At 47.5% G+C, this 22791-nt stretch overlaps 1 protein-coding gene across 5 annotated transcripts in view; it reads right to left on the bottom strand.

Moving 5' to 3' along the window:
• Positions 1-22791, bottom strand: part of LOC102447238 (unconventional myosin-X-like) — a 311005-nt gene that overhangs the window by 61659 nt on the left and 226555 nt on the right. For 4 of the 5 annotated variants that reach the window (XM_075914469.1, XM_075914465.1, XM_075914468.1 and 1 more), the window contains one exon: positions 14325-14519. The exons of the other annotated variant lie outside the window; for it this stretch is intronic. In XM_075914469.1, coding sequence (XP_075770584.1) covers positions 14325-14519 — 195 coding nt within the window. The remainder of the gene's footprint in view (positions 1-14324; positions 14520-22791) is intronic. 5 annotated transcript variants of the gene reach the window in all.

Raw genomic sequence — 22791 nt, 5'->3', positions numbered from 1 at the left:
GATGTCGGTGGACCCTGTCCCGGAGGGATAATCTCCTGCATAGAAAGGCGAGGTGAACGTGAACAGGGATGCTCTGGCAAGATTGATGGCGAATGAGCAGCACCACGGGAGTACGTGTGGTGTCGACAGTGGCGAGTATAGCGACCACCATAGTGACGCGGAAAGCGGCAAGGAGAGTAGGGACTGAAGCTCCTGTGCTGGGAATAGCACGATCGTGATGGCGAGGCATCCGAGCCCGAACGGATCGTATAATGAGAAGGAGATCTGGACCGGTATGAGCGGTAGTACCTTGAGGGTGATGGTCATGGAGATCTCCAATAGTAACGAGGTGATGACCTGTACCGAGTGTGACCATGTCTGTCTGTATGGTGCAGTGGGGACAGTGAGTGCTCAGGTGAGAACACTGCCCTGTCAGGAGATGGTGTTGTCCGGTGCGGGCCCCCCCCCCCCAGTGCATCATGTGGGCTGGTCAGTGCTGTCAGTTCTACTGGTGCTGCAGTCCTCCTCGGCACCGTATCTTTTGTCGGTGCCAACCCGCATCTCGGCACCACATCTGTTCTCGGTGCTGGCTCATGCCTCTGCGCCGGCTCGTGCGTCAGTGCAGGCTCGTGCCTCGGCACCGGGCTCGGCTCAGTTGTCGGCGCCGTGGTGTCCCGTACAGGCTGTTTCGGCTTCTTGGTGCCAACTCGACTATCGGTGCCGGCTGTGCTCTTAGCATCATTTTCGGTGGCTGATCTGGCGGTGCCACGACTGGCGCTGACTCTGGACGGGGTGGGTCATGCGATGCCGACCCCGAAAAAGAAGATGCAGCGGGGCTAGGCACCAAGGTGCTGCGGGGCTTAGAGGACTTAGCCGTAGCGTGTCTCGCCAACAAGCCCGAAGTGCCCGGTGCGACCCCTGCACTCGTGCTTCTAGGCTGAGTCGGGCCCTTCCCCTCATGGGACTTACGAGGCTGTAACTTCCTTTGTTGTTGCTCCGGAAGCAGCAGTTGGAGGGCTTTGTTGAAGAGGAGCATTTTCAACCTCATTTTTCTGTCTCGCCTTGTGCGAGCAGTTAACTTTGAACAATGGCTGCATTTTGGGGGGATGTGGCCTTCCCCGAGGCACCGTATGCATCTGGCTTGGCCGTCCGATGCTGGCATGGCATCTCCACATGACGTTCACTTTTTGAAGCCCTGGGAACTGGGCATTTTGAACGAATCCGTCAGACTACGGCTAAAAGAGTCTGCGGAGTAAAGTTTAACTATGTACAATAACGAAAGGTCTCTCTCTCTCTCTCTCTCTCTCTCTCTCTCTCTATATATATATATATACTCAAAACTTTCTTCTTTTTTCAAACTAACTAACTATAAACTGTAAAAACACTAACTAACTATAGGTAGGGGCTGAACTGGGACCAATAGACGAAACAATAACAATTATTCTGCTTTCTCCTCAGGCGGAGGCAGGAGCTCGTTCCAACTCCGTCTGCGACCATGGACGGTTAGGAGGAACTGACGGGACGGACTGAACACCGCAGAAAGGGCGTCAACAGCGTGAGGTGGCTTCTGCACATGCGCAGTCCTGCAGGGGCTACTGCTATAGAAAAATCTCCAAACTGCGGCACTGGGACAAGCCCAACACCTGACAGTGGAGCACCCACGGGGACACTACTCGAAGAATGGTGAGTGTATCCAGCCCCCTTCTAGCTTCCCCTCCAAACTCCCTCACAAAATTCCCTGTTAGCTGCTCCTGGTCGCAAAGCTCCCTGGTCGCTTACTAGCAGGCTTTATAAAGCCCTGGCCTTCCTGAAACCCTGACCAAGGGCTGACCCAGAACAGAGGGCTCTAGATTTCAAATCCTTGTTAAGAAGCTCACAACCTCCAACTGCGGGCCACAGCACAAACAAACAGCTCAGCACATGAATCTACACACACTCACTGTCTCTCTCAACCAGCTTTGATGATTGCTGATGCACATTGTCTGTTTCCAAGATCTTTCTTGAGTTAATTAGTTAACTGCTAACTTAGACCCCATCATTTTATGTGCATAGGTGGGATGATGTTTTCCAATGTGCATTACTTTGCATTTATCAACATTGAATTTCATCTGTCACTTTGCTGTCCAGTTCTGAGAGATCCTTTTGTAGCTGCTCATAGTCTCCTTTGGCCTTAACCATCTTGAGCAGTTTAGGATCTGCAAATTTTGCCATGTCACCGTTTATCCCCTTTCCAGATCATTTATGAATACAATGAATAGTACAGACTCCTGAGGGATACCTCTATTTAACTCTCTCCATTCTGAAAACTGACCATTTATTCCTACCGTTTGTACCCTAACTTTTAACCAATTACCATTCCATGACCAATCCTCTTATATCAAGACAAGTAACTTTTCTTAAGACCCTTCAGTGAGGGACTTTGTCAAAGTTTTCTGAAAATCTAAGTACATTATATCACTGCATCCCTCTGGTTCACAGGCTTGTTGATCCCCCCCAAAGATTTCTATGATAACCCCTCACTTAACGTTGTCCTGGCTAACACTGTTTTGTTGTTACATGGCTTCTCAATGACAGCACATGCTCATTTAAAGTTGTGCAATACACCCCCGTAACACTGTTTGGCAGCCTGCTTTATCCACCACTTGCTGCTTTTCCAGAAAGTCCTGTCTGTCCTTGGAGGGGGGAGGGTGCTGGAACTACGGTGGGCTGGCAGCTTCCCAATCTGCTCCCCTAATTTCCCTGATGATGCCACTGCACACCTGTTTACAGACCTCTGCAACTTTGTCCTCATCTACAACTATTTCCAATTTGGAGACAATTTACATCTTCAAGTCAGCGGCACAGTTATGGGTGCCCGCATGGCCCCACAATAATGCCAACATCTTTATGGCTGATCTTGAACAACGTTTCCTCAGATCTCACCCCCAGCACTCTTACTCTACTGATGCTACACTGATGACATCTTCATCTTATGGACCCACGGGAAGGAGACCCTTGAAGAATTTCACAGAGATTTCAACAACTTCCACCCCACCATCAACCTTAGCCTGGACCAGTCCGCACAAGAGATTCACTTCCTTGACACTGCAGTACAATTACATGGCAGACACATTTCCACCACCTTATACCGGAAACCTACCAACTGTTACACTCATCTACATGCCTCTAGCTTCCACCCAAGACACATTTCCCAATCAATATTTACAGCCAGGCCCTAAGATACAACTGGATTTGCTCCAATCCCATGGACAGAGACAAGCTCCCCCAGGATTTCTCTCTGTGGGTGTTTATCCATTCCGTTTGGAATGGAAATCCATCAACCATATGAAAAAAGTTGCACAGATTCAGACAGACATCTTTCTATCCAAGTGCAAAAAGATGGACATTGTACCCAAAGGACTGAAAGTGAACAACCCATTAAGATCAATATACTGTACTGACTACAGTGAGAGACTCTGCTTCACATTATCCAAGAAATTAAGGAACCACCTGATTAATATCTTATACAGTAGTAAGTTGAAGGTCAGTAACATGGAGTCAGCAGGCCTAAATAGAGGCCTGTAACATGAAAACAGCAACAGGCCTGCAATCTAGTGAGCAAGACTTTGGTTCAGTAACACAGGAGCCAAGAAAGAGGCCGTACTGATAACTGTGTGATTGTGTAAGTTAGGTCGAGCATGGAAGGACACAGGGAGGCACTAGGTACAGACTGTAAGCCAAACGGGAGTAATGGAACATCTTAATAAGAAATGTCTTGGTACAAAAACTCCCTAAAAACTAATGCACATACCGACCTAGGTTCAGGAATTGACAGCATGAAGGATAGTAAGCGAGCCCCCCTTGCATAAGGCGAGGGATGGTAACTAGGCAACAGAGGGTGGTAACCTGGTACGCAAAGAAATGATGTAAGTTGTTTGTACCTGTCTATAAAAGGACACCGCAGAGGGCGCTCTCCGGCCGACCTTGGGGGGGGGGGGGGGGGCGCACTAGGCGCCTGAACGGCAGGTGGTATTGCCTAAACTTACAGAATGCACAGTAGCTTAACTTTGACTAACTGCTGTTAATAACTGATATATGGCAATAGGCCTGCCCGGTGTTGGTACCTTGTCAACGCAGGCCATAGTGCCCAGTGGTGTAACATTGTACTGATCTCTGATACCAACTGGTAGAGCTTCGCATTTGACAATAAACCTGCTCGACTGATTTCAAACCTTGCCTGCATCTGTCGTTTCTGGGGCCTCTCAGAGATCTCCTGTGTTGACCCAAGTGCACAGGGTCTAACACTCTAGATAAAGGGAGCACCAATTGTTACGCACGCAGCCGAAAGTTGATCACCAACGGAGTAGAGGTCCTGCCAGGAGTGCGCGAGAACGACCCTGACCAGACAACGCTGACACTGACAGTCCAGACCACCGAAGGTACCGAGGTACGAAAACACCGAGGTACGACACAAGAAACAGAAAAATATCAAGAATGACATCTCTAACCTAGAGAATCTCATCTCAAGACAAACATCCACACTGACTAACACCTTACAAAACTTTTGTTCCACCAGACAAGAAATCTACTATACACACTTCTATTCCCTACAACAAAGAAAAGACAATAAACTTTCTAAACTGCTCCACACCACAGGCTACAACAGGAACTACCTCAACCCACCGGATAATATTGTTAACCTCTCTAGCTACAAACTCAACCCAGCAGAAGAGTCTGTCTTATCCCGGGGTCTCTCTTTCTACCCCACAACCTCCACGAAGTGGATTCAGTTTTGTGGTGACCTTGAGGCTTTCTTTCGCCACCTCCGCCTACGAGAATATTTCCAAACTACCAACGAACATCAATCTGACCAACTAGATCCCCCTATAAACACCAAAAGAAAAATAATTGTATATGGACTCCCCCTGATGGTTGGAATTACAATCTGGATTTCTATATACAAAGCTTCCGCAACAATGCACAGACTGACATTATTCATAAACGACAACAAGCAACATACAATGTCAGCCGCGATGAACACTATGCTATCCAGAGTCTCAAAAACAACCTGGACATTATAATCAAACTAGCTGATAAAGGGGGTGCTGGGGTCATTATGAATAAGTCTGACTATGACCAGGAGGCAACCAGACAACTCTCCAACACCACATTTTACAGACCTCTCTCCTCTGATCCCACTTCAGAATACCAAAAGAAACTACACTGTCTCCTTAAAGAACTCCCTACATCTACTCGGGACTAAATCCACACAGAAACACCTTCTGAATCCCGACCAGGATTGTTCTATCTAGTTCCCAAAATCCATAAACCTGGACACCCCGGACGTCCCATCATCTCAGGTATCGGCACACTCACTACTGGATTATCCAGCTATGTAGACTCTCTTCTCAAACCTTACGCAACCAACACCCCCAGCTATCTCCGAGATACTACTGACTTCCTGAGAAAACTACAAAACATCTATAACCTCCCTGATAACACCATCCTTGCTACCATGGATGTGGAAGTTCTATACACCAACATCCCACATGAAGATGGATTATAAGCAATTAGAAACACTATCCTAGAGGACACCACAGCCAATCTGGTAGCAGACCTATGTAACTTTGTTCTCACCCACAATTATTTCCAATTTGAGGACAACTTATACCTCCAGATCAGCAGCACAGCTATGGGTACCCGCATGGCCCCACAGTACGCTAACATCTTTATGGCTGACTTAGAACAACGTTTCCTCAGATCCCGTCCCCTTTTACTACTTCTCTACTTACGCTACATCGATGACATCTTTGTGATCTGGATGACATAGATTCATAGACTTTAAGGTCAAAAGGGACCATTATGATCATCTAGTCTGACCCCCTGCACAGTGCAGGCCACAAAATCTCACCCACCCCTCCTAGAATAATCCTCTCACCTATATCTCAGATATTGAAGCCTTCAAATACTTTGAAGACCCCAAGATGCAGAGAATCCTCTAGCTGTGATCTGTACCCCATGCTACAGAGGAAGGCGAAAAACAGGGCCTCTGCCAATCTACCCTGGAGGAAAATTCCTTCCTGACCCCAAATATGGCGATCAGCTAAACCCTGAGCATGTGGACAAGACTCATCAGCCAGACACCCAGAAAGTTCTCTATAGTAACTCCTATCGTCCCTCCATTGACCTGTTTACCACTGATAATGAATGGTCAATTAGTTACCAAGATCCTGTTATCTCATCAAACCATCCCCTTCATAAACCCATCTAGTTTAATCTTGAAACCAGATAGATCTTTTGCCCCCACTACTTCCCTTGGAAGGCCGTTCCAGAACTTCACTCCTCTAATGGTTAGAAACCTTTGTCTAATCTCAAGTCTAAACTTCCTACTAGCCTGCTTATATCCATTTGTTCTTGTGTCCACATTGGTATTAAACTTAAATAATTCCTCTCCCTCCCTGGTATTTATCCCACTAATATATTTAAAAAGTGCAATCATGTCCTTCCTCAGCCTTCTTTTGGTTAAAATAAACAAGCCAAGCTCCTTGAGTCTCCTTTCATAAGACAGGTTTTCCATTCCTCGGATCGTCCTAGTGGCCCTTCTTTGTACCTGTTCCAGTTTGAATTCATCCTTCTTAAACATGGGAGACCAGAACTGCACACAGTATTCCAAATAGGGTGTCACCAATGCCTTGTATAATGGCACTAACACCTCCTTATCCCTACTGGAAATACATCGCCTAATACATCTCAAGATCGTATTAGCCTTTTTCACGGCCATGTCACAATGGTGGCTCATAGTCATTCTATAATCAACCAGGACTCCGAGGTCCTTCTCCTCCTCCGTTACGTCCAACTGATGTGTCCCCAGCTTATAACTAAAATTCTTGTTATTAATCCCTAAATGCATAACCTTACACTTCTCACTATTAAATTTCATCCTATTGCTATCACTCCAATTTACAAGGTCATCCAGATCTTCCTGTATGATATCCCGATCCTTTTCTGAATTGGCAATAGCTCCCAACTTTGTGTCATCCGCAAATTTTATTAGGACACTTCCACTTTTGGTGCCAAGATCAGCAATAAAAAGATTAAATAAAATTGGCCCCAAAACTGATCCCTGAGGAACTCCGCTAGTAACCTTCCTCCAAACTGACAGTTCACCTTTCAGTATGACCTGCTGTAGTCTCCCCTTTAATCAGTTGCTTATCCACCTCTCAACTTTCATATTAATCCCTATCTTTTCCAATTTAACCAATAATTCCACATGTGGTACTGTATCAAATGCCTTACTAAAGTCAAGGTAGATTAGATCCACTGCATTTCCTTTATCTAAAAAATCTGTTACTTTCTCAAAAAAGGAGATCAGGTTGGTTTGGCACGATCTACCTTTTGTAAAACCATGTTGTAATTTGTCCCAATTGCCATTAACCTCAATGTCTCTACTTTCTCCGTCAAACTTTTTTCCAGGATCTTACATACTACAGATGTCAAACTAACAGGCCTATAGTTACCCAGGTCGCTTTTTTCCCCTTTCTTAAAAATCGGAACTGTATTAGCAATTCTCCAGTCAAATGGTACAACCCCTGAATTTAGAGATTTATTAAAAATTTTTGCTAATGGACTTGCAAGTTCATGTGCCAGTTCCTTTAATATTCTTGGATGAAGATTATCTGGGCCCCCCGATTTACTCCCATTAAGCTGTTCAAGTTTGGCTTTTACCTCGGATATGGTAATATCTACCTCCTTATCCTTAGTCCCATTTGTTAACTTACCATTATCCCTACGCTCTTCATTAGCCTCATTAAAGACTGAAGCAAAGTATTTGTTCAAGTATTGGGCCATTCCTAGATTATCCTTAACCTCCACTCCATCCTTAGTAATTAGCAGTCCTACTTCTTCTTTTTTTGTTTTTTCCCTATTTATATGGCTATAAAACCTTTTACTATTGGTTTTAATTCCCTTTGCAAGGTCCAACTCTACCTGACTTTTAGCCTCTCTCACTTTATCCCTACATGCTCTAACCTCAATAAGGTAGCTTTCTTTACTGATCCCTCCCATTTTCCACTCCTTATATGCTTTCTGCTTTTTCTTAATCATCTCTCTGAGATGCTTGCTCATCCAGCTTGGTCTAACACACCTGCCTGTAAACTTTTTCCCTTTTCTAGGGATACAGGCTTCTGACAGCTTCTGCAACTTTAACTTAAAATAATTCCAGGCCTCCTCCACTTTAAGATCCATAATTTCTTTAGTCCAATCAACTTCCCTAACGAATTTCCTTAATTTATTAAAGTTAGCCCTTTTGAAATAAAAAAACCCTAGTCTCAGATTTATTTTTGTTTATCCTTCCATTTAATTTAAACTGAATTAGCTCATGATCACTTGAGCCAAGGTTGTCTCCTACAACCATTTCATCTATGAGGTCCTCGCTACTCACCAAAACCAAATCTAAAATAGCATCCCCCCCTTGTTGGTTCAGCAACTACTTGATGAAGGAATTCATCAGCTATCACATCTAGGAAAATCTTAGCCCTATTACTATTACTAGCACTTGTTCTCCAGTCTATATCTGGAAAGTTGAAATCTCCCATGATTACGCAGTTTCCATAAGTATTTACTTTATTAAAAACATTAAAGAGGTCTCTATCCATATCCTAATTGGATCCTGGTGGTCTATAACACACCCCAAGCACTATCCCAGGGGAGGATCTGATAGTTTTCTTCCCCAATGTGATTTTTGCCCAAACGGACTCTGTCTTCTCCATTCCATCACTTTTTATTTCTTTACACTCTACCTCATCTTTGATATACAATGCGACTCCACCACCTTTACCCTTATTTCTGTCTTTCCTAAATAGCACATACCCTTCAATACCTGTACTCCAGTCATGCCTAGTATTCCACCATGTTTCTGTTATTCCTATAATATCTGGTTTCACTTCCTGGACCAATAGCTCTAGTTCCTCCTTTTTGTTACCTAGGCTCCTCGCATTGGTGTACAAACATCTTAATTTTTGCTGTTTGGCCTCATTCACATTCTTTACCCAATTTGGCACAGACATTATACCTCCAATATGACCTATTAGACTAGTATACAACCCACCCTTCCTCATGTTCATTCTCCTACCCCCAGCTATATCCTTTCTTACTTCGTTTTCCTCCCTCTCAGTGTTAAAATCTGGCGTAGAGATTACCTGGGCATCTCCCAACCGTCTCCCCCAAATTCCTAGTTTAAAGCTCTCTTAATAAGTTGAGCCAGCCTCCAGCCTAGAAGTCTATTTCCCTCCCTACTTAGGTGAAGTCCATCTCTAGAGAACAGTCCTCTTCCATAAATGCCTTCCAGTGACCATACATCCCAAAGCCCTCCTTATAGCACCACTGCCTAAGCCATCTATTGATCATCATAATCCTGTCACATCTTAGTTGCCCTTCTCTAGGAACAGGCAGAATCCCACTAAAGATCACCTGAGCCTCAATTTCCTTGAGCATCCTCCCTAGCCTAGCATAGTCTCCCTTAATTCGTTCCAGCGAGAATCTAGCCGTATCATTTGTTCCTACATGAAGGATGATCAATGGATTCCTTCCTGCTCCCTTAATAATTCTCTTCAACCTCAGTTCCACATCTCGTATCTTAGCACCTGGCAGACAGCACACCCTTCTATTCTCTGGATCAGCTCTGGTTACAGGCCTATCTATTCTTCTCAATAAGGAGTCCCCAATCACATAGACCTGCCTTTTCCTAGTGACAGTGTGATTCTCTGGTCTATCTCTTGGTTCCTCCGGCTGCAAGTCCTTACCATTCCTATTTTCCCTTGTAATCCTAATGCTCATTATTAGTGTTGTCTCCATTAAGTCTTCCCCTTTATCTATGGGACTAGCCACTCTTCTCTTCTTCCTTACCCTTCTATCTTCATTATCTACCTGCTGTACCCCTTCTTCATTTTCCAACTGCACATACCTGTTCTTGAGCTCTATTTTTCCTTCACTGACCCATCTTTTCCTCTGCCTGGTCCTCTTAGTCACATGCTTCCACTGTCCATTTTCTTCGCCCAGCAGTCCCCCCTCTGAGGCCCTTGATCCTGCTTCCATCTGCATATCTAAGCTTTCCCCTTTAGCCACATCATGCCTTTGCCCCATCATCTGCTCAAACCCCCTTCTAAACTCGACCAGAGTTTCCACCTGCATCTCCAGTCCTCGGATCTTTTCTTCCATCAGCTCGATCAGGCGGCACTTCATGCAAACAAAACTCCTTTCAGGTACTCCCTCCAGAATCATGTACATACCGCAGCTACCACATCCAATCCTCCTCCTTGTGTTCTCTACTACTTGGGCCATGGCCACTAATGCCTCTGTGTTTTATCTACTTTCTCACCAAAATCCTATTAGTCCGGTGAACACAAAAACAAACCAGAACACCCTCTCCACAGCAAAAACAAACTCCAAACAAGTTCCAATATCCAAACTCCCCTTACAAACTTCCACTCAAACTCCCCTGTTTACAGCTCTGTTTGCTTGGCTCCTGTGCCGCTGCCTGACTAGAAGGCTATCTTTATAGGACCCCTAATCAGTGAAGCCCTTCCCCCTAATCAGGGCTCAGCTTCTCTCCCAGCACACTGCCCCTACGAACAATACAAATACAAAACCAGATACAAACTTCACTTCCAACAGAACTCCCACTCAAACTCCCCTGTTTACAGCTCTGTTTGCTTGGCTCCTGTGCCGCTGCAGCTATCTTTCTTTTTGATCTGGCCAAGAAACACAGGATGCATTCCACAGAGACTTTAACAACCTACACCCCACCATCAATCTCAGCCTGGACCATTCTACACGAGAGACCAATTCCTGGACAACACAGTACAAATCACCAATGGTAAATTAGATACCACTCTCTACAGAAAACACACTGACTCATACAGTTACCTACATGCCTCCAGCTCCCATCCAGGACACACCATAAGATCCATCATCTATAGCCAAGCCCTTCGATACAACTGCATCTGCTCTAATCCCACAGACAGAGACCAGAGACTTCAGGATCTCTACCAAGCATTTATAAACCTCAACTACTCACCGGAGAAATAAAAAAACAAATTGAAAGAGCCATCTACTTCAAGACAGACCCAAGAAAACCAACAACAGAACACAACTTGTCATCACCTATAGCCCCAACTTAAACCCCACCGAGGTTTGTTGCATGGATTGGTTCCTGAGTTAGAGTTACTGTGGTGCGGTGTATAGTTGCTGGTGAGAATTTGCTTTAGGTTGGTGGGTCGTCTGTGGGCGAGGCCTAGCCTGCCTCCCAAGGCCGGTGAAAGTGAGGGATTATTGTCCAGGATGGGCTGTAGATCACTGATGATGCGTTGGAGAAGTTTTAGCTGAGGACTGTAGGTGATGGCCAGTGGTGTTCTGTTGGTTTCTTTCTTGGGCTTGACTTGAGGTAGGAGGCTTCTGGGTACATGTCCGTCTCTATTAATCTGTTTCCTCACTTCCTCATGAGGGTATCATAGTTTCAAGAATGCTTGGTGAAGATCTTATAGGTGTTGATCTCTGTCTGAGGAGTTGGAGCAAATGCGGTTGTACCTAGTGATTGGCTGTAGACAATGGATCGCACCACAGTAACTCTAACTCAGGAACCAATCCATGCAACAAACCTCGGTGCCAACTCTGCCCACATATCTACACCAGCGACACCATCACAGGACCTAACCAGATCAGCCATACTGTCACTGGTACAGTCACCTGAACATCTATCAATGTAATATACGCCATCACATGCCAGCAATGCCTCTCTGCTATATACATCGGCCAAACTGGACAGTCCCTACATAAAAGAATCAATGGACACAAATCAGATATTAGCAATGGCAACATACAAAAACCTATAGGACAGTGGTCCCCAACCATTTGGGGTTGCCTGGCGCCAGGGGGCGTGGCCATTCGCCCGCCGGGCGCCCAGGGGACCCCCCTGGGCGGGGCGGGGCCCCCCCATAGCCGCATTCCCGGGGCCGGCGCTGGCGCTCTCTCCCCCCCTCCAAGCGCCGCGCACCCGGCGCTCTCTCCCAAGCGCCGCATGCCCGGGGCCGGCGCTGGCGCTCTCTCCCAAGCGCCGTGCGCCCGGGGCCGGCGCTCTCTCCCACCCTCCCTTCCCCAAGCGCCGCGCGCCCGGGGCCGGCGCTCTCCCCTCCCCCTCCCCCATGCGCCGCTGGGGGTCAATCCGCGGCGCCCCTGGGGCCAGCGCTCACCGTGCACCACACGCCCGGGGCCGGCTCCAGCACCGCGCATGCGCCACGTGCCCGGGGCCAGGCCAGCCCTGAGCACTTGGCGGGCGCAGACAAATGCCCCCACGGGTGCCATGGCGCCCGCGGGCACCGTGTTGGGGACCACGGCTATAGGAGAACACGTCAATCTCCCTGGACACACAGTAGCAGATTTAAAGGTAGCCATCCTGCAGCAAAAATACTTCAGGACCAGACTTCAAAGAGAAACTGCTGAGCTATAGTTCATCTGCAAATTTGACACCATCAGCTTAGGATTAAACAAAGACTGTGAATGGCTAGCCAACTGCAAAAGCAGCTTCTCCTCTCTTGGGGTGTGTCTAGAGCAGTGTTTCCCAATTGGTGCTCCGCGGTCATGTTTATACTAATGAGTCACGGGATATTAAAATCTCAGCTTCATTAGCAATTTTGATGTGCTTGATTTGCATCCCTCTGTCGATAGAAGGATGCATTCTAGATGTAGCCTTGGTGTTCACACCTCCAGATCAGCTGCTAGAAGTGGGCCTCATTCTCCTTGACTGAATTAACCTTGCATCTGACGAAGTGGGTCTTTGCCCACGAAAGCTTATGCTCGTACACTTCAGTTAGTCTCTAAGGTGCCACAGGACTCCTCGTTGCTTTTGCAGATTCAGACTAACACGGCTACCCCTCTGATACTTGAATTAACCTTGTTATCTCTAGCCTTATTCTTGCCTGCATATTTATACCTGCCTCTGGAAATTTCCGCTAGATGCATCTGATGAAGTGGGTCTTTGCCCACGAAAGCTTATGGTCCAATAAATCTGTTAGTCTATAAGGTGCCACAGGACTCCTTGTCGCTTTTGCAGATCAAGACTAATACGGCTACCCCTCTGATACGAAACAATAGTTAGTAGTTCTGCAATTTCACATTTGAGTTCTCTCAGAACTCTTGGGTGAATATTTTCTAATCCTGCTGACTGCATCAATTTGTTCCAAAACCTCCTCTACTGACACCTCAATTTGGGAGGGGTCTCTTTTTAGCTTTTCTAATTATATCTTTACACTTCATTTACCAGAGTTTATGCATCTCTCTGTTTTCTGGACCAGGACTTAACTTCCACTTTTAAAGGATGCTTTTTTGTCTCCTTGCTTCTTTTACATTGTTACAGTAAAGCCTGTGCTATTTGGAACTTAAGCATCCAGAAAACTGTAGAAACCGGCAAATTTTTGACACCTGGGGAGGGGCGAACAGCAGCAGAAAGCAAACATCTCGGCTTTCCCTGCGGCTTGTGGCCTCCCCTAGCAGGCCCCATCCTGACCCCCGCACAGCTCCCGTGCCCTCCCTCCCCTGTACACCCCACATGGCTCTCCCCCCACCCCAGATAACCAGAATTTTTAGGTTACCGGCATGCCCTCATCCCCAAGCATGTCAGATAACACAGGTTTTACTGTATTTTAAGCTATGATGGCACTTCTTTGGCTTTCTCACTATTTTTTTTAATTTGGGGTACATGTTTAAATTTGAGCCTCTATTATGGTGTCTTTTAAAAAAGTTTCCAAGCAGCTTGCAGGGATCACTTTTGGAACTGTATCTTTTAATTTCTGATTAACTAACCTCCTCATTTTTTAAATTTCAGAGGGGTAGCCGAGTTAGTCTGTAACTGGAAAAACTTAAAAAACAACCAATAGTCTGTTAGCACTTTAAAGACTAATGAAACATATAGATGGTATCCTGAGCTTTCATGTGCACAGCCCACTTCTTCAGATGACCAGAGTGTTGGAATTCCAGAACCAAGAATAATAATCATGAAAGCTCAGGATACCATCTACATGTTTTGTTAGTCTTTAAAGTGCTACCAGACTGTTGTTTTTTAAGTTTCTCCTCATTTTTGTGTATTTCCCTGCTTTAAAATAAAATGATACAGTGTTGGGCTGCTGTGGTGTTTTTCCCTGCACAGGGATGTTAAATTTAATTATATTACATCACTATTACCAAATGGTCCAGCTATCTTTGCCTCTTGAACCAGATCCTGTGCTCCCCTTATCCTGAACCCTTCTCTCCTTTGGTCAGTCACTGATGGGAAAGCTGTTCTTGAAAACTGAATTTCCTTTTTCTGTCTCTCTTACCAGTTTCTTTAAAGACTCTCTCATCAGCCTGGACCACGGAGCAGAGGCTGTTGAGAACAAGTGTACCAAGTTTGGTGGCTGTACGCTCCGAAGATTTGTAGTAATCAAGGGCAGTGTTAGTCAACACAAACCAGCGCTTCTTCACCTTCAGAGAGGATGTCTTGGTGCTGCTCTGCACTTCCTTATGAAGCCAGCCTAATGGGAAAGACACACAATAACCTTTACATTCTTGGAGATAATCACGGATGGGAAACTGCCACACTCCTTCCAGTGGAACCCTCCAGCTCTCCCTTGTTGGTTGGATGTGCCCAGATCTCATGCTCCTCCCAACTGGCCTCTGGTGGGCCCTCCAGCTTCCCTTATACTCTAAAGGGCAAATATCCTCCATAGCCTAGTTAATGTCCCTCACTGAGCACACTACGGATGCTACCGGTAATAAACTGGCATGTCCATCTGGAGTAGTTTGGGGATGTGAATTACTAGCTGATTATCCAATAAGCAAATGCGTATTGGCATGGCTCGACGATCGCGGAGAAAACCACTCGCCAGCCCTGCACCGCGCATGCACAAGACCCGCACTGTGGGCGAACGGGGAAACCGGCTGAAATCTACTCACCACTGGCTAGTTGACTAGTCGCTTCCTCCCCTTGCTGTCTCTATCAGAAAGAGGCAGCGGGGGGCGGAGGGGAGAAAAGAGGGGCTACTTCAAAGTGGAAGCACCGCATGGAGCCCAGGACCAGACCCTGGGCTCCACATGGAGCTGCTGCTATGAAATGTCGTGTACAGTCTGGGGCAAGCTGGCCCGGGCTGCTCGCGGCATTTCGAAGCAGCAGCATCGTGTGGAGCCCAGGATATGATGCTTTGAAACACTGTGTGCAGCCTGGGGTCCCCAGCTGGCCCACGCTGCATGCAGCATTTCAAAGCGGCAGCACCACATGGAGCTTGGGGTCAGCTGGGGAATCCCTCTGCTGCTGACCCTGGGCTCCATGTGGCACTGCGGCTTTGAAATCCCGTGTGGCGCCTTATGCATAACTGGTTGGATAACTGTTTCCAGAGACTAGTTATCAATGGTTCACAGTCATGCTGGAAGGGTATGAGTGGGGTTCCGCAGGGATTACTTTTGAGACTCACTCTGTTCAATATTTTCATCAACAATTTAGATAATGGCATAGAAAGTGCGCTTATTAAATTTGAGGATGACACCAAACAGAGGGATTGCAAGTACTCTGGAGCACAGCGTTATAATTCAAAATTATCTGGACAAACTGGAGAAATGGACTGAGGCAAATAAGATGAAACTGAATATGGACAAATGCAAAGTAACAGGTGCAGATTCACAAAGGGATCCAGTTTGAAATTCTCTGGCTAGAGCCTGGCTGACCCCTCACTTGGTTAGCAATGGAGATGAACAGATGGGTGGATTTCTGGAATGGCCTAGTTCTCTCTAGGTAAAAGGCCAAGGCCCGCTGCACTTCCAACATCCAGCACTTCTCCTCACTTGAAAAGTGGGAATTGGAACTGGGAACCAGTAGGAAAATGTCCTTGTCTAAATGGAAAGCTGACACCACTTTCTGTAGAACATAAGAACGGCCATACTGGGTCAGACCAAAGGTCCATCTAGCCTAGTGGCCAATACAGATGGCCCAGAGCAGTGGTCCCCAACGCGGTGTCCGCGGGCACCATGGTGCCCGCCGGGCCATTTATATGCGCCCTCAGAGCAATCTGGGCTGGCCCCGCCCCCGGGCGTGCGGCAGGTGCCAGCCCCGGGCGCATGGGTGGCCCCTGCCCCGGGGTTGCGGCGCATGCCGGTGCCAGCACCGTGCATGCAGCACCTGGGCGGCCCCTGCCTGGGATCACAGCACATGCTGGTGCTGGTCCTGGCCCCGGGTACGCGGCACATGCCGGTGTCGGCCCCAGGGCGCACAGCGCCTGGGCATCCCCTGCCCGGGGTCGTAACACATGCCGGTCCCGGCCCTGGGTGTGTGGCACCTGGGCAGCCCTTGCCCAGGGTCACGGCACATGCCGGTGCTGGCCCCGGGCGCGTGGCACCTGGGCAGCCCCTGCCCAGGGTCGCTGCACATGCCGGTGCTGGCCCCGGGCGCGTGGCACCTGGGCGGCCCCTGCCCAGGGTCGCGGCACATGCCGGTGCTGGCCCCGGGCGCGTGGCACCTGGGCGGCCCCTGCCCAGGGTCGCGGCACATGCCGGTGCCGGCCCTGGGTGTGTGGCACCTGGGCAGCCCCTGCCCAGGGGCGCGGCTCATGCCGGTGCTGGCCCCGGGCGCGTGGCACCTGGGTGGCCCCTGCCCAGGGTCGCGGCACATGCCGGTGCCGGCCCCGGGTGCGTGGCGCATGCTTGGCCCCACTCCCAAGCACGTGGCTCATGAGCGGCCGCGGCCCCGCCCCCAGACGCCCGGGGGGACCATTGCCCCAGAGGAAGGGATCACAACAGGTAATCGACACATGATCCCTCCCCTGTCACCCACCTCCAGAGAAACAGAGGCCAGGGACTCTATCCCTACCCATCCCGGCTAATAGCCATTGATGGACCTAACCTTTATGAATCTATCGAGCTCTTTTTGAATTCTGTTACAGTTCTTGCCTTCATCACATTCTCTGGCTGGATGGGGACAGAGCTGAACCTTGTCCTTATGGAAAATCATATATGGTGGCTCCAAAGTCAAGGCTCAAAGCTCTGAAACTCATCTAGCCAACACTATCACTAGAAGGATGGCTCCCTTCCAGGATTTGTGTGACCAAGAGCACGTGGCCAGTGGTTCAAACAGGGGCCCTATGAGTCTACATTATTAGGTTCAAGTCCCATGAAGATACTGTGGGTCTGACCACAGAAAAAAGTTGTTCTAGATCCTTAAGAAACCTGCCCACTATATTGCAGGAGAGGCCTGTGTGGTCCTGCAACAGGGGTTGGAAGGCAAAAATGGCAGCCAGGTGCACCTTAGAGGAGTGTGCCAAACTCTGGTTCTTCAAATGAAACAGGTCATGTAAATTCGATTGGATCAGGTCCATCATCAGGGAGACGCCATTGCCCAGCACCCAACGTGCAAACCTTGTCCACTTAGCTGTGTAGTTTTTGCTCTCAGGAAGGACGTGGTGAATGCCCTCAAAGCAGGTCTGTTCCTCTGGATTCAGCCATTCAGTGCAGAGACACGAGGTTGGGGTTTAGGAGATGGCTGCAGTCCCGGGCCAGGAGGCCTGGGCATAACGGCAGCGGCTTTGGTCGGAGCACGCCAAGGTTTGACGGGGCCCCACACCAATGTTGATGGGGCCATACTGGAGCTATCATAGTGACTGTGGCCTTGTTCTTTTTGATTTTCTGTAGGACCTTGATGAAGAGCAGAAACGAGGGGAACCACTTAGACCAGATCTCCCCTGCATGACAAGAGGAAGGTGTCCAAGATGCAGCCTGCACCCAGACCACACTTTGAACAGAATAGGGAGCCGCAGTGGTTTTTCCTGGTTGTAAACAGGTACACCCGAGAAGTGCTCAAGCTCTGGAAGACCATGTGGGTGACCTCTGCATGCAGCGTCACTGATAGTAAGAGGAGAAGTCTGTGAGAGAAGTTGGGGCTCCTAAGCTTCCAGATAGATATCGTGCATGATACAGAAATCCCACAGTGTGAAGGCCTCCTGGCAGGGCCACACAATGGGCTCCTCCCTGTCTGTTGCTACAAACCCTCAAGGCTGCGTTGTCTGTGACAACTCTGATCACTTTGCCTGTTAGGTGGGGGCAAAAGGCCTTGCACACAAGATGCACTATCCGAAGTTCTTTGATGCTGATGTGCAGGCCCACCTCTTCTGGGGACCACATGCCTTGGGTCCTGGTATCCCTGAGATGGGCTCCTCCCCTGACGTCTGACATGTCCATTATCAGCTCAACAGCAGGGCAGCGGCTCTGGAATGGGACTCCATAGAGCATGTTCCCCACAACTGGAAGGAGACAAGTATGGGATTGGGGATGGTAAGAACATAAGAACAACCATACTGGATCAGACTAATGGTCCATCCAGCCCAGTATTCTGTCTGCAGACAGTGGCCAATACTAGATGCCCCAGAGACAGGGGACACAACAAGTAATCCTCACGCGATCCCTCCCCTGTCACCCACCTCCAGAGAAACAAAAGCCAGGGACACCATTCCTACCCATCCTGGCTAACAGCCATTGATTGACCTAACCTCCATGAATCTATCTAGCTATTTTTTAACTCTGTTAAAGTCCTTGGCCTTCACCACATCCTCTGGTAAGGAGCTCCACAGGTTGACTATGCGCTGAGTGAAGAAAAACTTCCTTTTGTTTGATTTAAACCTGCTGCCTATTAACTTCATTTGGTGACCCCCTAGTTTTTAGATTGTGGGAATATGTAAATAACTTTTTCTTATTCACTTTTTCCACACCAGTCATGATTTTATAGACCTCTATCATATCCCCCCTTAGTCTCTTCTTTTCTAAGCTGAAAAGTCCAAGTCTTTAATTTTTCTTCATATGGGATCCATTCCAAACCCTAATCATTTCTGTTGCCCATCTCTGAACCTTTTCCAATGCCAATATATCTTTTTTGAGATGAAGCGACCACATCAGTACTCAGTATTCAAGATGGGAATGTACTATCATTTTCTATAGAAGCATTAAGATATTTTCTGTCTTATTCTCTATCCCTTTTTTAATAGCGATAGAAACGTAGTCGTGTTAGTCTGGGGTAGCTGAAACAAAAAACAGGACTATGCAGCACTTTAAAGATTAACAAAGAATAAACCATCTTGTTAGTCTTTAAAGTACTACATAGTCCTGTTTTTTGTCCCTTTTTTAATGATTCCTAACATTCTATTCACTTTTTTGACTGCCAATGCACTCTGAATGGATGTTTTCAGAGAACTATCCATAATGACTCCAAGATCTCTCTCTTGAGGAGTTGTAGCTAAATTAGTCTCAATTATATTGTACGTATAATTGGGATTATTTTTTCCCATGTGTGTTACTTCACATTTATCCACATTAAATTTCATTTGCCATTTTGTTGCCCAATCACCTAGTTTGGTGAGATCTTTTTGAAGCTCTTCACAGTCTGCTTTGGTCTTATCTATCTTGAGCAGTTTGGTGGTATCTGTAAATTTTGTCACCTCGCTTTTGACCCTTTTCTCTAGATCATTTATAAATAAGTTGAACCAGATTGGTCCCAGGACAGAGCCTTGGGGTACCCCACCAGTTACTTCTCTTCACTCTGAAAACTGACCATTTATTCTTACCCTTTGTTTCCTGTTTTTTAACCAGTTATCAATCCATGAAAGGACTTTCCCTCTTTTCCCATGAAAACTTACTTTGCTTAAGACCTTTGGTGAGGGACCTTGTCAAAGGCTTTCAGGAAATCTAAGTAGACTATATCTACTGGATCCCCCTTGTCCACATGTTTGTTGACCCCCTCAAAGAACTCTAGCAGATTAGCAAGGCATAATTTCCCTTTACAGAAACCATGTTGACTTTCCCTCAACAAATTATTTTCATCGATGTATCTGACAATTTTATTCTTTACTATGGTTTCAGCTACGTTGCCCGGTACTGACATTGGACATACCAGTCTGTAATTGCCAGGATCACCTGTAGAGTCCTTTTTAAATATTGGTGTCAGATTGCTTCCAGTCATTAAGTATGGAAACTGATTTAAAGGTTAGGTCAGTGGTCCCCAACCTTTTGGGGCTGCGCGGCTGGGCGGGGGCGGGGCCACGCATGCGCCGCGTGCCCGAGGCACAAGAATGGCTCGGGCTGGCCCTGGTCACTAGGCGGGCGCACATAAATGCCCCGGTGGGTGCCATGGCGCCCGCGGGCACCGCGTTGGGGACCACTGGAATAGGTTAACCACAATTTCCCATTTAAGTTCTTTTAGAATTCTTGGGTGAGTGCCATCTGGTTCCGGTGACTTGTTACTGTTAAGTTTATCAATTTGTTCCACCACCTCCTCTAATGACACCTCAGATTGAGACAATTCCTCAGATCTGTTACCTAAAAAGAACGGCTCAGGTCTGGGAATCTCCCCAATATCCTCAGCCGTGAAGACAGAAGGAAAGAATTAATTTAGCTTCTCTGCAATGACTTTATCATCTCTGAGTGCTCCTTTAGCATCTCGATTGTGCAAGGGCCCCACTGGTTGTTTAGCTGGCTTCCTACTTCTGATGTACTTAAAAAACATTTTATTACCACCTTTGGAGTGTTTGGCTAGCGGCTCTTCAAACTCCTTTTTGGCTTTTCCTATTATATTTTTACACTTCATCTGGCAAAGTTTATGCTCCTTTCTATTTTCTTCACTAGGGGTGTGTCTAGACTACATGCCTCCTTCGACGGAGGCATGTAGATTAGCGAGATCGGAAGAGGGAAATGAAGCCGCGATTAAAATAATCGCGGCTTCATTTAAATTTAAATGGCTGCCCCGATCTGCCGATCAGCTGTTTGTCGGCAGATCGGGGGAGTCTGGACGCGATGCCCCGACAAAGAAGCCTTTCTTCATCGACACAGGTAAGCCTCGTGAAACCAGGTTTACCTGTGTCGATGAAGAAAGGCTTCTTTGTCGGGGCATCGCGTCCAGACTCCCCCGATCTGCCGACAAACAGCTGATCGGCAGATCGGGGCAGCCATTTAAATTTAAATGAAGCCGCGATTATTTTAATCGCGGCTTCATTTCCCTCTTCCGATCTGGCTAATCTACATGCCTCCGTCGAAGGAGGCATGTAGTCTAGACACACCCTAGGATTTGACTTCCACTTTTTAAAAGATGTCTTTTTATTGGTCACTATTTCTTTTACTTGGTTGTTAAGCCACAGAGGCACTCTTTTGGTTCTCTTACTGTGTTTTTTAATTTGGGGTATACGTTTAAGTTGCGCCTCTATTATGGTGTCTTTGAAAAGTTTCCATGCAGCTTGCAAAGATTTTACTTTTGTTATAGTACCTTTTAATTTATGTTTAACTATCTTCCTCATTTTTCCATAGTTCCCTTTTCTGAAATTAAATTCTATAGTGTTGGGCTGCTGAGGTATTTTTCCCCACCACTGGGATGTTAAATTTTATTACATTATGGTCACTACTTCCAAGTGGTCCAATTATATTTACCTCTTGAACCCCTTAGCACTAAATCGAGAATAGCCTCTCCCCTTGTGGGTTCCTGTGCCAGCTGCTCCAAGAAGCAGTCATTTAAGGTATTGAGACATTTTATCTCTGCATCCCGTCCTGGGGTGACGTGTACCCAGTCAATATGGGGATAGCTGAAATCCTCTGCTATTACTGAGTTTTTTTTATTAAAAGCCTTGTCCAGCCACTCCCTGTGCGAAGACGGATCCCAGCCACATTTGCATAGGGTGCATGTGGAGTCTGGTCAGCTGGATGGCGTAGGTACATGCCACCGCGTGGCCCAAGAGGCACAGACACATTCTTGACAATGTCACTGGCAACACCTGTGATGAGATCTGCCAGAGCCTGGAACCCGTCTCTGTGGAGGGACACCCTGGCAATCTTGGCGTCCAGTATCACTCGGATGAACTCTGTCCTCTCTACTGTGCTAGCGTGGACGTTCACGAGCACATCTGGCAACACGACTCCACTCCTGGGACCTGGAGCTGCCTTTGACCAACCAGCCATGGAGCTCTAAAAGTATTTGGATGCCCGCATGCTGGAGGTAAGCCGCTGCTGCCGACATGCACTTGCTGAAAACCTTGGAGTTGCTGAGAGGCCAAACAGGAGGACTGCAAACAACCACACTCCTGACCTGCCACAAAGTGGAGGAAGTGCCTGTGGCCCTCGAAAATGGAGATGTGGAAGTACGTGTCCTGAAGGTTGAGGGCAGCGTTACAGTCTCTGGGATCCACGGAGGGGATGATGGAGGAAAAGGAAACCATGCGGAACTTCAGCCGTGCTAGTTACTAGTTGAGGTCTCAAATCAAGGATGGGTCGGAGACCTTTTGCTGCAGGGATCAGAAAGTGCCAGGAGTAGAAACCTTTGTTCCTGAACTCCACAAGGACAACTTCCACTGCTTCCCGAGCAAAGGAGCTGGTGCACCTCCTGTTTGAGAAGGTGCATGAGGCCAGGGAGCAGGCAGGCAGGGTGGAGAATAACTAAAAGGTGTGCCCTTTGGAGGTGGAACTGAGAACCTGGCACATGCCAGAAAAAACAGGAAAGGTGGTTGGAGAAGGGAAGGGAACCTGAATCTTTCAGGCAGACTGGCAGGTCGCCCCCCGTTCTTGCTAGCCTATTTGCCCTTGGATAAGCCTGGCTGCCAGAGGGGCACATTTGATAGGGTTTGAATGATTTATGAGAAGGCTCCTGGCAGGGTTGGCTCCCTTGGTGCCAGGAGGGCCAGGTTATAAAGGCCAAGTGTCCTCAGTCTCGCTCGAGAGTCCTTCAGACTGTGACGCTTAATGCCTGTCTGCTCCACAAACAAGGCCTTGCTGCAGAAGAGAAGATCTTGCAGC

Source organism: Pelodiscus sinensis, unplaced genomic scaffold (genome assembly GCF_049634645.1).
Source record: "Pelodiscus sinensis isolate JC-2024 unplaced genomic scaffold, ASM4963464v1 ctg77, whole genome shotgun sequence".
Classification (NCBI taxonomy): Eukaryota; Metazoa; Chordata; order Testudines; family Trionychidae; genus Pelodiscus; species Pelodiscus sinensis.
Note: the sequence above shows the minus strand (reverse complement) of the source record. Positions and strands in the feature narration are given on the sequence as shown.